General features: G+C 44.6%; 1 protein-coding gene across 2 annotated transcripts in view; it reads right to left on the bottom strand.

Annotated features, from left to right (window-relative positions):
• The window catches only part of LOC147629432 (ARM repeat superfamily protein), a 102,975-nt gene extending 91,007 nt beyond the window's left edge, over positions 1–11,968 (bottom strand). The window contains exons 1-4 of one of the 2 annotated variants that reach the window (XM_086812708.1): positions 11,717–11,841; positions 11,456–11,579; positions 10,827–11,114; positions 9,148–9,280 (exon numbers count right to left, since the gene is read on the bottom strand). In XM_086812708.1, coding sequence (XP_086668834.1) covers positions 9,148–9,280; positions 10,827–11,098 — 405 coding nt within the window. In that variant the 5' untranslated portion in view covers positions 11,099–11,114; positions 11,456–11,579; positions 11,717–11,841. Of the gene's footprint in view, positions 1–9,147; positions 9,281–10,826; positions 11,115–11,455; positions 11,580–11,716 lie in introns of both variants that reach the window. The other variant, XM_086812707.1, reaches the window with a different exon arrangement.
• Between the last annotated feature and the right edge of the window lie 1,644 nt (positions 11,969–13,612).

The following is a 13,612-nucleotide window of genomic DNA, read 5'->3' as shown; positions in this document are numbered from 1 at the left end:
GGACACCATTGATCGGGCGATATCTTTACTTTGTGACTTTTATTGATGACTACTCCAGGCACACCTTGGTGTATCCGTTGAAGGAAAAATCAAAGGTTTTTACATGCTTTAAAGTTAGACGTTTTCTTTCTATGGCTGAAAATGTGTATGCATGTAAAGTTGGCACCCTTCGTACACAGATCGAGGAGATGCAGTATATGTCAAAGAAGTTTCATGTATGTATGATTGAAAGAGGCATAAAACATCAATGCACATTATCTTACACACCTCAGCAAAAACGATGTGGTTAAAAGGAAGAACAAATCTCTCATGGAGATGGCACATTGCATGGTTAAAGGCCAAGATTTGCCTCATGTTTTTTGGTTAGAGGCAATTATGTGTGCCACTTATGTGTTAAACAGATGGCCCACCAAGACCTTGCAGACAATTACCCCTTATGAAGCTTGGAATGGTAGGAAGCCCTCTGTGGCTCATTTGCGTGTTTTTGGTTGTCTTGCTTATCCTCTTATACCTCAGCAAAAACACAACAAGCTAGATGAAAGTGTATTTTTGTGAGACAAAGCTCAAAAAACAAAGGATATAGAACTCTCATCTAGCCACAAAGCGGCTTTTGGTGAGTAGAGATGACTCACTTCAGCCCATGCTTTTATGCAAAAATTAGCAAAATGTATGCTCACAAGACGTCTTTGATACACGCCTACCTTTATACTAGCACATATTTGTGAATCTCTTTGTCCCTAAGTGTTGTTTGTTTCACATTTTTGTGATAACTTGGCAACCAAATGAGATGAAGCAGGTGTTATTTAGCAGTATACCATATATAAACAAGTGTTAATTAGCAATTTTGAGGTGTTTATATAGGACTAACAGGTATTAATTAACAGTTTGACATATGTTAGGACATATGTTAGTTAGCAGTCTGCCTTTTACAATTTGTGTTAATAGCCAGAATGCCTTATATAAATAAGTGTTAATTAGCAATTTGCAAGTGTTTACTCAGGCCTAACATGTGTTAATTAACAGTTTATCATATATCAATAGGTGTTAATTAGCAATCTGCATATCAGTAAGTGTTAACTAGCAACATGTATTATTTCAACAGGTGTTAGTGTACAATGCCAACAAGCAGCCATATGTGAAGCAACCAGCTCATCGAATTGAAGCTACTAATTTAGGGCTTTTGCAAAAATTTGGGGGTTTTATGTTTCCAAAATCACTCCCCCTAAATCAAATTGGAGTTTCTGCAATGCCATGGAAGGTCCAACCATATGCATTAGGACATCATTTCCTTTCGCAACAAACTCTGCATCGGCACTGGCATGGAAACGTGGTTGAAAGAGACTACTCTTCACTGACGTGCGCTCAAGGGAAAGTTTTACTTCCAAAATTTTATAGTTCCTATTGTGTTTGAGTCACGGGTTTTCTACCCAGAAGTCCCTAGTTATTTTGTCCCAGCCATTCTCCTACTTGGGGTCGTGTCATGTATTTGTCTCCCGAGGCACGACTTGACCTCTGAATCCTTTGCATTGAACCATGCTACATGAGTCTTTGAGCCATGCTTTTATGCCTCTGAGCCATGCTCATGAGCTTCTAAGTCAATAACAAGTAACATGTCTTGTTTCTTTCCTAGTATTGGAGTATAGAGACTATTGAAGGTTTGTTGGACATTACCTCCATCACTCCGAAGGGGAGTATTATGTATGTCGGAGTTGGTGGTGTGAACGCCCTCTATGGGTGTGATCAACGCTTATTAAAGTCTACTTTAGAAGATAAGGCCTGAAGCCTATAAAAGCATGTACTTTGGGTGGTTCTATCATAACATGGAGTATCATTTGAGTTGTGCAATCTCTCTTGAGCTTCTCTCTCTCTCTCTCTCTCTCTCTCTCTCTCTCTCTCTCAACTGATAGCTCATAGCTCTAGTCTTTGTTTTCTTTTGTACCATGATGAGATTACATGGACACTATTGTATCACTTTTGGTCTCATAGACCCATTGGGTTTTAAATCTTTTGAAGACGTTTAATATAACTTTCTTTCTTTCTCTCTCTCCCCCACACACCCACCATGGCTATTCTCCATCAACCAAACTCATGGCTTGATCCTTCCTCCTCTCTTTGCAGATGCTCCATTTTATGGTACCATGAATGTTAACAAAAGTCCTCAACAAATTATTCTAGTCAATCAGCCTTTCGCAATCCCAAAAAATAATGTCATAAAAGCCACTTTACATGTTCAAAATGGGTTAAAAAGGTGCCCAACCATTGGCTCCTTGGTCAACTTGGTTTACACCTGCCTAAGCTACGAAAACTGGTACACTATTGCTGAAAATCTATTCGCTACTACACCGTAATGTTTTGCTACTGATTTTGCCCTTGCGCTCACCCTAATTACTTTTTGTACAAGTGTTCTCCAATGTCATGGCACATGGGTCTGAGAACAAACACAACCTACATGAGTATACCAATACAACCCCCCCTTACTCTAAGCAAGGTAAACGGGGAATGATGGGGACACTTTTCCTCCCCGGCCTACCAAACCTCCACCCCTCAAACCAGCTCTCAGCCTCTTTCTCCGCGGCTAACTACCCTCTCTAGCCCTTCTACCCACCCCAGCTAGCCCCCATCCCCTTCTATCAAAAAAGTATAATCACAGGGGACGGAGGGGACGGACCCTTGGTGTCATGTGCATCCGTTAATCCCGATGCTCATAGACGTGGATATTCTCATTAGCAAATATATGGGCAGCTTTAGGGGCAGATTTCGAGTGGATTTTGCAACCCTACAGGCTCCAGGAAGTGCCCAAGACATAGCCCAATGGTTGGGACACCTTTGGGCATAGTTTGGACACAAAATATGACTTTTTGGACAATGTTTTGTGGGTAAAATAGACAAAACCGACTTGATTACGAATTCATATAAATAGGATCATTAGGCATTCATTAGGATCATCATTCAAAGATCAAGAGGATCCATTTGTCAGAGTTTGCAAGGCAGCAAGAACACAGTGGTGGATCTACAGGAGCTTTTCTTGTCCGATTGCAAGTAGAGGGTTGCAAGGATCTTTGGTATGCATCATGAAGCTGTGAATCAGCAAGATCAATGTATATATAGCATGTTTTGGCAATATACAATAGATTAGGTCTCTCTCTCCTTCTCTTTTGTGTCTTTGCTAAACATAGGATTAGCATTAATCTTCTTTGCCTAGCGTTAATCATGAACATGCTTCCGCAACACATGTTACACTTGGAACGGGGAGACGCTGTCCCGAGAACACTTTGGGACCGGGACGGATGGACGTCCCCAGCTAGACGGCGTTCCAGGGACGGATCCAAGAGGGGACGGCTATGAGGGACGGCTGCATGGGAACGCCCCAAGTTACCGTTTGGGCAACGGTCACATTTTTTACTGTTTTTTTATGGCCGTTAGGGGGGGGGGGGGGGCTTTTCGTGGGCCTTTAGCCTTGGCCCATTCTTGCCTCCCTCCCTGTAAGAAGACACACACACTCCCTCTCACACTTCAAGCTTAAGCTTCACACACACACACACACTCTCTCTCCCTCGAGCGGCAAGCCTCAAGGGCCAAGGTCTCAAGTTTCAAGCTCTCACACAAGCAAGCTCTAGCCTCTCAAGACTCAACACACTCTCTCTCACACACACACACACTCTCAAGCTTCACACACACACACACACACCCCCACCCACCCTCACACTCAAGTTCTCCCTCAACTTTCAAGGCTCAAGCCTCACTCTCTCTCTCTCTCTCTCTCTCTCTCTCTCTCAAGCTATCAAGTGACAAGGCATCCATCATCCATGGCATCCTCCTCACCTGGCGGCGGCACTTCAAGTTCCAACTTCCCATAAAAGGACAACAGGATGGACATGGTGGGATAAGGTCAATCACACCCCTGTCAGAATACGCAGCGGAGATGATGACCAGATCTGGGAACACAAGAGCAAAACGCATGTAAAAAAAATACAGCACAAGAGAGAGAGAGATGTAGGCATATAACTCTGCTCTATATACACAAGAAGATCCCGCAAAAGACTAAATGAGGAAGTGGTGGGGGCATGGGGCCTATTTATATGCCCCATATGAGCAGTCGGCCAGCACTGGTGGCCCTCCACGACTGCATGAGCAGTCGACCAGCAACAAAGAAGTCCACGACTGCATACATCCAATCGGCCAGCAGTAAAGTACTCCACGACTGATGTCTGGGCAGTCGGCCAGCCACAATACTGCAGATGGAACAGTCGGCCAGCCACTAGGTGCTCCTGCCAACCTCTGGCATCCCTCCACACCACTAGAAAAAATGGGAAAAATAGAGAAAAAATACGGGGAGTGAGGAAAAATGACAAAACACCTCATAAGGGCGGGCACACCCACAACAAAGGCCCTGGTGTATAGACAGGAGATGACTTCTAACACCCCCTCTCAGCTCCTAGCTGTGAAACCAACCACAGGGAGCCGGGGTGCCGCCTGAGCAAATCCTGAGAGAGTGACTTCGTGAAGAGGTCCACCGTACTGTCCTCCGTCGAACAGAACTCTAGCAAGATGTCATCAGCAACGATCTGTTCACGAACAAAGTGCCTCTGGATGACCATGGGTTCCTCCAATGGAAGCCCAAACCTGCAATGCAACCTCTGCATCCTCACCACCTCACAAGCAGCCCGGTACTCTGCCTCTATGCTCGACAAGGCAAAACATGACCGCTTCTTACTGCTCCGTAAGACTGCTCCTGGGCTTGAAGTAGACCTCCTCGTGTCCAGATCTCCTCCCCAAACTGAGTCACTCCAACCGTGGAGTCGGACTCCATCCAACAATCCCCCTCCTGTGTACAAGAGTCCATGATCCTTCACATGCCGCAGAAACCACAGGAAATGCAATCCTGCCTCCCAAAGAGTCATCCGCAACCATAAGCTCAACTGCCTCATCAGGAAGCTCCCGTCCAATCTGGTGTCCATCAACCAGATCAATGAACCATTCTGCTTCTGAGTCAAAGAGGCATCACACTGCTCACAAGGATCATCACCTGTTATACAGTGCAAAAACAAGTCCTGGAAACCTGCTGAAGACCACGCAAGGTCTTCTGAAACCTGTCAACCACCCCCTCTGAATCCGAAACCACAAAGCTTGGAGTATGCACCTCTTTCTGCAAGTAATCAACTGCCACTTGCCTGGCTTTGGTCCCCGTGGAAAGAACATCCTCATCTACAAGAGGTTCTTTGTCCCGAATACTACGAGACATCAGAGCATAAGTTACCTGTTCAGTTTCCTCTGACTAACGAACACAAGAACTACCAACATCAGTACTAGAGAGTTCCTGCCAACTGCTCCCAAAAAATATTTAATTGGGTTTTGATAAGATATACAAACATTTAGTGCTACTTGGCAGGTTCTACCTAGTTTATTACTATTGAAAAATAATATTTTTGATTCATTCTTTACAGCTCTATTTTTTTTCAACTCCCTATATGTGTTAAGAAGAGTTTCCTAAGAGGATTTTGTTTGAAACTCAATAACTTCAGATATTTTCTACTGGCAAGCTATCCACCATCTGGTCCCGACAAGCCTGCACCTGTAGCGTATCCACTCTTAAGTGGCCACTCATCACAAACCTGAGGACTTGGGAGAGAGAGTGCTGAAAGCTTGTAAACTCCATTCTCCACTCCGCCTTCCCAAACCACTTGGCCTGTTGCTTTGTCCCGAAGAGCAACAAAATGCTCATCAAACTCCACCCGTACGCCAGTCTTGCAAACCTGATGCACTAACAACAGATGAAAACCAAGTGACGAAACATACAACACCTGGGAGGAATGCTTCCCCCTTCTGTCATCGGGAACTATCTCCATCCTGCCCTCACTGTGAACTGGGATAGTGGATGTATCCCCAGTAAGAATGTGACCAAAAAGCTTACAGAGATCCTGTAAACTAGAACGGGAAGGAGTCATGTGCCTGGAAGCACCACTATCGAGAATCCATTCCCGAGTATCCGTTGCGGAGAGTCCTCCAATCTCCTCTTTGCCTGAAGAAAATGAAACATCGGTGTCCACCACCTCCATGTGCACAAAAGCCGGAGTCTTCATGATTGCTGCTGAGGAATCTTCACCCTTCTCGGTCTTCCGCTTGGGACACTGCCTACAATAGTGGCCTTTCTCGCCACAATCATTATAAATTTATAGGTCCTCTCTGCCTTTAGTTTCTCGCGGTCAGTAACGGACTTCTTCTCCGAAGACTTCTCCGATGAAGTCTTTCCTTTGCCCGTGTTACGGCCTTTCGACCGTTGGCCAGTTAAGGCCTCCGAACCTCCACCCTGAGGAGGGTTCGTGAATCGTTCCTCCTGGTCCAGGACCATGGGCACAAGCTCCTCCCACGTGATGGTGCTGGGCCTGCCACTAGTAATCAAAGACGAGTAAAATGCTGAGTACTGAGAGGACAAGTGTGACAGCAACGTTATGGCCATGTCCTCTGACAATATCTCCTTCCCAGCCTGAAGAACTTCCTGCTGAAGAGCTTGCAGCTTGTTAATATGCTCCCGCATCGTCGCCGACTTTGCAGGGCTCATAACCCGCATCTGTACTTCCAAGGAAATCCTCTTCATGGGCGATACCCTGTTGTAAAGAGAAGCCAAATGCTGCCATATACCTCTGGCCAGCGTCATATGCTTTACATGATTGATTACCTGTGGTGTGCAGTTGAGAAAGATAAACGAACGGACCCTGGCGTTGACACGATCCCACATCTGTGTCTGAGCCTCCCGGTCCTTCCGGATCGACGGTAACTCCCCTTCCTCTACTTCCGGCCGTGGAACCCCAACAACGACGAAATCAGCGAGGTCGTAAGACTCCATAACAGATTCCATCATAACCTTCCATATGCCATAGTTGTTCCCGTCCAACTGACGATCCATTGGGAATGTGGAGAGTGTCGGGATCTTCACATGCCTCTCGGCCATCTCAAACAGATCTGCCATTGCGGGGATGTACTCTGAAAAGGGTGGGTGGGTGGGAACAAAGAAGAACTAATACTTGCAAGTGGCTGTCCAGCAAATCAGCCCGCCGTCCTCTTGCTTCTCCTCTTCCCGTACAGTCCAAAACAGTCCACCAATCAGCCACACAACAGTCCCCCTCTTGCTCACACAAATCCCAAGAACTATCTAGAGCCTAGGGCTCTGATACCATGTCAGAATACGCAGCGGAGATGATGACCAGATCTGGGAACACAAGAGCAAAACGCATGCAGAAAAAATACAGCACAAGAAAGAGAGAGATGTAGGCGTGTAACTCTGCTCTATATACACAAGAAGATCCCGCAAAAGACTGAATGAGGAAGTGGTGGGGGCATGGGGCCTATTTATATGCCCCATATGAGCAGTCGGCCAGCACTGGTGGCCCTCCACGACTGCATGAGCAGTCGGCCAGCAACAAAGTACTCCACGACTGATGTCTGGGCAGTCGGCCAGCCACAATACTGCAAATGGGATAGTCGGCCAGCCACTAGGTGCTCCTGCCAACCTCTGGCATCCCTCCACACCACTGGAAAAAATGGGGAAAATAGGGAAAAAATACGGGGAGTGAGGAAAAATGATAAAACACCACATAAGGGCGGGCACACCCACAACAGGCCCTGGTGTATAAAACTAGACAGGAGATGACTTCTAACAACCCCATCCCCTCATGGAGGCGGTGCATGGCCATGGGCATGCAAGCTTTGCCCGTATAGGCGAGTGGGTGGCGCCGACAAAGTAATTTTTTAGTGTCGTTCCTACCCACGTCCCCGTTCCCTACATACGGTCGTCCCTATCCCCCGTTACCGTGCCCCGTCCCTTGTGACTATGCAAAAAAACCCTCCATGTGCCCATACTAGCACGTTGCACAGGCCAGGCTGGGAGGCACATGGTTTGCAAAGGGAGTGTAAGGGCCCGGAGGATGGGGTAGGAAGGAAGGGAACGCGATAGACGAGGTGAGGGGAATGATTGTGGTAGCCTAGAGGGTTCCCAAGGCAAGTAAGGGAGAAGGGGAAACCATGGAGAGTCATGGAGTGGGGAAGGTTCATAGGGGGAAACAAGTGGGCAAAGGGAAAGGTGACAACGGCACGAGGGGGAAGCCAAGGTAAGGCTGGGGAATCCGTTGGTGAAGGTCCATGAGGGGAGATTTATGCACTAAGGTTGGCCTTGGAGTGAGGTTCACCTGGGGGTGAGGCTGGCCTTCAAGTGAGGTTGGGCATGCAGTGAGGTTGGCTTGGGGTGAGGATAGACAGGCAAAGATCAGTGAGGGTGGCTTGGCGTGAGAGTGGACATAAGGGTGGACATGCAGTAAAGTTGGGCATTTGAACATGAGGTGAATGTGGTGGGGTGACAAGGGCAACAATGTGAAGGGGATAGTTAGGAAAGGGAGTTTATTTGGGTGGAGAGGGGACAATGGGGTTGTTGACTGGTAAGCAATCTCAGACGACTACCAGTCACAAGTGTGTAGTCAAGTTACTTTTTTCTAGCATGTCATCACAAGCACCACCGCAATCACAGGAACTTATCATCCATCGCGTCACATGCCTGTCGGGTCACAAGTGTCCACACACATCTGCTGGCACCTTTTTGGTCACAGATACAACTCAATTACAGGCACCCATCCAATCTCACCCCTCCACTGCCACATGATTACTAATGCCAATCCAATTTTCTTCTTTTCTTTTCTTTCTTCGCTTTGTTTCAAAGGTGAAGAACCGCATGCCATGTGTCATACTTTGGTTCCATGTGAGAACAGACAAAAGGTCTTCATAATTATGGGCATAAACCTAGAGTGACCTCTAAGGAACAATAATTTTAACTCCTGAAGCATAAAGAAGCAACATTACCCAACATCAAACAGCACAGCCACATGGTAAGTAACAGCATTTTCTTGCTATGTATTCCTTGGTCCACAAGCACAAGATACAAGGCCCATTTTGAGACCAACAAATAAGACTAACATCCACTGTGTCTTCGAGAAATAAAACCAAATAAGACCAACATCAAACAGCACAGCCACATGGTAAGTAACAGCATTTTCTTGCTATGTATTCCTTGGTCCACAAGCACAAGATACAAGGCCCATTTTGAGACCAACAAATAAGACTAACATCCACTGTGTCTTCGAGAAATAAACGAGGGCTTACTTCTCGATGATCCTCTTGAGCGCTCTGACTGCATTGAAATAAAAACGGTAAAAGTTCAGGCCACTCTCCTGCTGGAACAGCATGCTTCGCAATCACACTCACTACATTTGCGCTAGCTCTCTGCACAGGCGGACTGTTGAAAAAACCCATTTTTGCCATTGTTAAAAGGGTTGTCTTATGCACCCAAATACAACAAGAATAATACATATGCAACAGAGAACTTGAAGGCCTGAAGGTAAAGATGGTGTCCCAATGAAGTTTGAAATATAACAGAATGCATCCGGTTTCGTGAAAAATCAATTATTGAATGGCAAACTGTGCCCCAAAGATACCACCTGCTGCCACCCATACTGAAATGAGCAGGTGAACCATGTGTTGATTGTTTTTTTTAAGGTCATAACTGAGCTAGCAACCTTATGTGGCTATTACTTACTTATCATTGGACAGTATGAAGTGAAGGACCTGTTTTTACAATGGGGACTACATAAATGAGTGGAATGCTAATAATCAGGTTCCAATTGAGGGAGGGAGGGAGGATGGGGTGGGGTGGGGTTGGGGGGGGGGGGGTTGAGGGAGCATTTCTCTAATAAAAAGGACCCAGATATACTCAAGACGGTGCCTCTTTTGGTATGAGACAAGACGGTTTGGGTGTGGCCAAGCCTCAGGCTCCTAAACACTCAAGGAGGAACTATGGCTGGGTGGTGAGCTAGCCAACTCTAAGCTATGGTCTTTACAACTAATGCGTATCTGATTGGCAATGGCAGCTCATCCAGCTATGATCTTTACTTCTGATGTGGTTGAGGAAATGCATGCAAAAACACAGGTCCCAGCTTGGTACACCCTACCAAAGTGTAGTGCCTGTTTCTTGTGACACACCTTGTCACTAACACATACAGTTCTAAACCTTCTACTTTGTCGGGTAGGTGTGGCCAACATCAATGGGCACAGGGTGAAAAGATAACACAGGCAGTGTGATGGTTGGATTAATCAGCCCAAAGGGCAGCAACATGGCAAATTCGCAAAAAACCAGTTCATGTGGGGCCAGGCAGCAATACATCGCACTACCAATGACTTAAAGGTTCGCCTTTAATTGTGGGCCAGTGTTAACCCAAACCTATAAGCAGGGTTCAGACAAGTGGATGCCTGGAGACGCAGACCAGGAGATCACCATGGATGTATTGCAGAAAATCTTGGTTGAAACATCCCAACTTAGCACTGTTTCAACCCTAAATTCAACGTGAACCTGTTTCACAAACAGACTGAGCAAAGTTGGTGCAACACACTGCCTCTCCAGAGCAATTCACATTGCATAGTGGGCAGTTGATGAACAGGCAAGGACAGATGCAAATGATCCTTTCAGAGATAATGGCAAGCACCCTCCACCGCAGGCGGTCTGCCAACAGGACCCATCAGCATGTTCACACTAGCAGTGGCAAGGGAGTGGTTTGCTAGATGAAAATGCTCAGAGAGCACCAACCAGCCACACCTGTCCACTAGGGCAAGTCGTGGGCTACTGCCACAAGCTGGCATCTGCATTGTTTTTTTCTTCTTTCATCCCTGTATTATTTGTCCATGCCTTGCAACAAGGATCTTAACTGAAGCCACGTGAACCTAGCAAATATAGAGTGATCTCATTGCAAGTGTAAAGAACTAAAAAAAGGTGGCAAGAAAAAGGGCACCTGTGTTCAACAGTGATGCTCTCTAGAAGAGTTGACTTCACCGACCCGCGGACTTGAAGAGTGAGCTTCATCCAATGGCCAACAATTTTTTTCCGTAGTAAAACGGCTGCCAGCTGCCGAACATTGCTGGAAGGTGCGGTGCGCACATGATGAAGCAACACTGATACAATGAGGGGATCTTTTGCTAGGCGCTTGATCTGCTCTTCGGCCTGCCTGCGAGCCTCATTGTCTGGCCGTAGGAACTGAAGCAAGAGAAGCTCTAGCTGCTCCATTGCAGCTGCAAATAACCTGGTGAACAAAGAAAGCATGAGTTAAGCTTTGATGCAGGCGGCACGCGGTGCACATTGAAAGCAGCATTAGAATAGAAAACGAGCAGTGCATATCATTTGCTAAAATCTGTACAATGAGGACACTCAATAGGGTATAGATGTGGATGCCACATTGCAACACGCTTAACAGTGCACGATCTATGCAAAGGGCCGACTGCACATGGTAGTTTCACTCAAAAATGCACAATCTGTGTAGATGCATATTGGATGTGGTTACGTTTGGTCTTCCTGATTGAAACCCTAGCTTTGCACAGACTGCTACAGAGTAAAAAACCCCGTCTTTCCTAAAAAAACCCTCACTTTGATGATGGAAAGCTGCATCAGATGTGGTGCTTGGCTTTGCTGTGATGTACGCCCTAGCATGACACTGAGAAGGGACTGTTGTGATAGCCAAAAATTGATCCTTCCCGATCTCTATAAAACCCTAGTTTAAGCAGCTCAAGCTCAGTCCTATGGCCAAACCAACTATTTCATGTTATGGAAAAGTTAATCTATGGCAGAAAATCTCTTCATCTAACAAATCAATTGATGCAGAAAGGGGTTCATCAATGTGTTTCTCACCTCGGATGCAAAAGAAAGCTCTGTGAAGAAGACGCACAGTAGCTTGAGACGAGACCTTAGCCAAACTGTAGCAGAGCTCTCGCTTGCAATTAACGAAACCCTAACCGTTGCCTTCTAGCTGCAGCATCACAGGCGAACTTCAGGATTTTATTGCCACTAAAAACTTGTCGTGTGAAAAGGGTTCCAGGCTTTCTGGATAGACTATATAATACCTACCTCATTGGGTGTATGTGTATATCATTACTATAATATAAAAAAACTTAAGTATGTGTGTGACATATGTATGTACATGTATGTAATGTATATACATATAACACACATATGTATGTATATGAATTATTGTTGACGTTAATTTACAACTCACACACCCCACCGTTTGTACAAGGAGACTCCATACACCATAGCCAATTCGATTCGAACCCGCATGACTTGCTCTGCACTACTTGAATGTGCTATCCAACTAAGCTACTATTGTGTTGGCAGCAGTGATGATATGAAGTGTCTCCCCAATTTAGTTATGACTTAAAAACCCTCTCCTAAATCTTGTAAGAGAGCACAAACATGGGGTTTTAAGCCCTACACAATTTACTGCTATAACAAATTGTGGAAAAATGATTTTTTCTTTTGATAAAACCATTAATCTCTAAGGGATTAAGCCATTAAATTATACATACTACACATCACGGATATATGTATGTATGTTTATATGTATATATACATATGAATATAGGTGTGTTCATATAAACACACAAATGTATGTAATGACTTAATATGTTTTTAAATGCTCTCCTAAATCTCTTAGGAGAGAGTACCAACATGGGCTTCCCTTGTCTATAGAGAGAGAGAGAGAGAGAGAGAGAGAGAGAGAGAGAGAGAGAGAAAGAGAGAGCTTTATAAAAACCAAGTAGCATGAAGCTATTGCTTTGCTTGTTTTTTAAGCACCATGCACCACAAGTGTAGGAGACAAAATTGAAAAGAAAGATACAAAGGTGGCAACTGGAGAGAGAGAGAGAGAGAGAGAGAGCTTTATAGAAACGTCATAGCACTACAAGCTACTTTTAGAAACCCTAACCGTTGATTTGCTTGTTTTTCAAGCACTACACTACTTAGTGCTACAACAAATTATGGAAAAGCGATACTTTTATTTTTTATAATAAAGCATTAGCCTCCTACGAGATTACCCTATTAAATCGACGATACAAAATATGTATATATGTTTGTATGTGTGTGTGTGTGTGTGCGTGCACGTGCACGTGTGTACACACACACACATATATATACACGTGTGTGTGTGTGTGTGTGTGTGTGTGTGTGTACACATATATATATACACATATAAATGTATGTATGTTTATGTGCGTGTGTGCGCACGCACATGTGTTTTCACACAAAATAAGTGTGTGCATGCATGTGTGTGTGTGTGCGCGCGCGCATATATATATATGCGCACACACAAATAAATGTATGCGTGTGTACATATGAACACATGAATATATGTCTATTTTTACATGAATGTATGTATGTCTATTTTTACATACATGACTGTATATATGTATTTTTTATATTCCATTTTTTAAAGAGTCCAAATACAAATAGAATTATCCTTATATAAAAACATTTTTTTTCTTGATCAAAGAGCCAATATCATAACAAACAATATTAAATAACTAATTAGACCTTGGAGACTATTCTCAACAAACAATTTCCTCTAGTGATAGACTTTAATCTTGCCATTTTTAAAAATGAGAAATTTTAATATACATGCAAGAATACAAGTTTTTGTTTTCAAAACAATGTAATTGTATTCCTATAATATTATTTGATATAGCTAAGCAATGTTAAAGATGTCATATACTTGTCATAATGTAAAAACAATTTGAGCTAGAAATCTTCCTA

Source organism: Cibotium barometz, chromosome 18, assembly GCF_041138505.1.
Source record: "Cibotium barometz isolate CiBa-2024 chromosome 18, ASM4113850v1, whole genome shotgun sequence".
Taxonomy (NCBI): Eukaryota; Viridiplantae; Streptophyta; class Polypodiopsida; order Cyatheales; family Cibotiaceae; genus Cibotium; species Cibotium barometz.
This window is presented reverse-complemented; position numbering and strand designations above follow the sequence as displayed.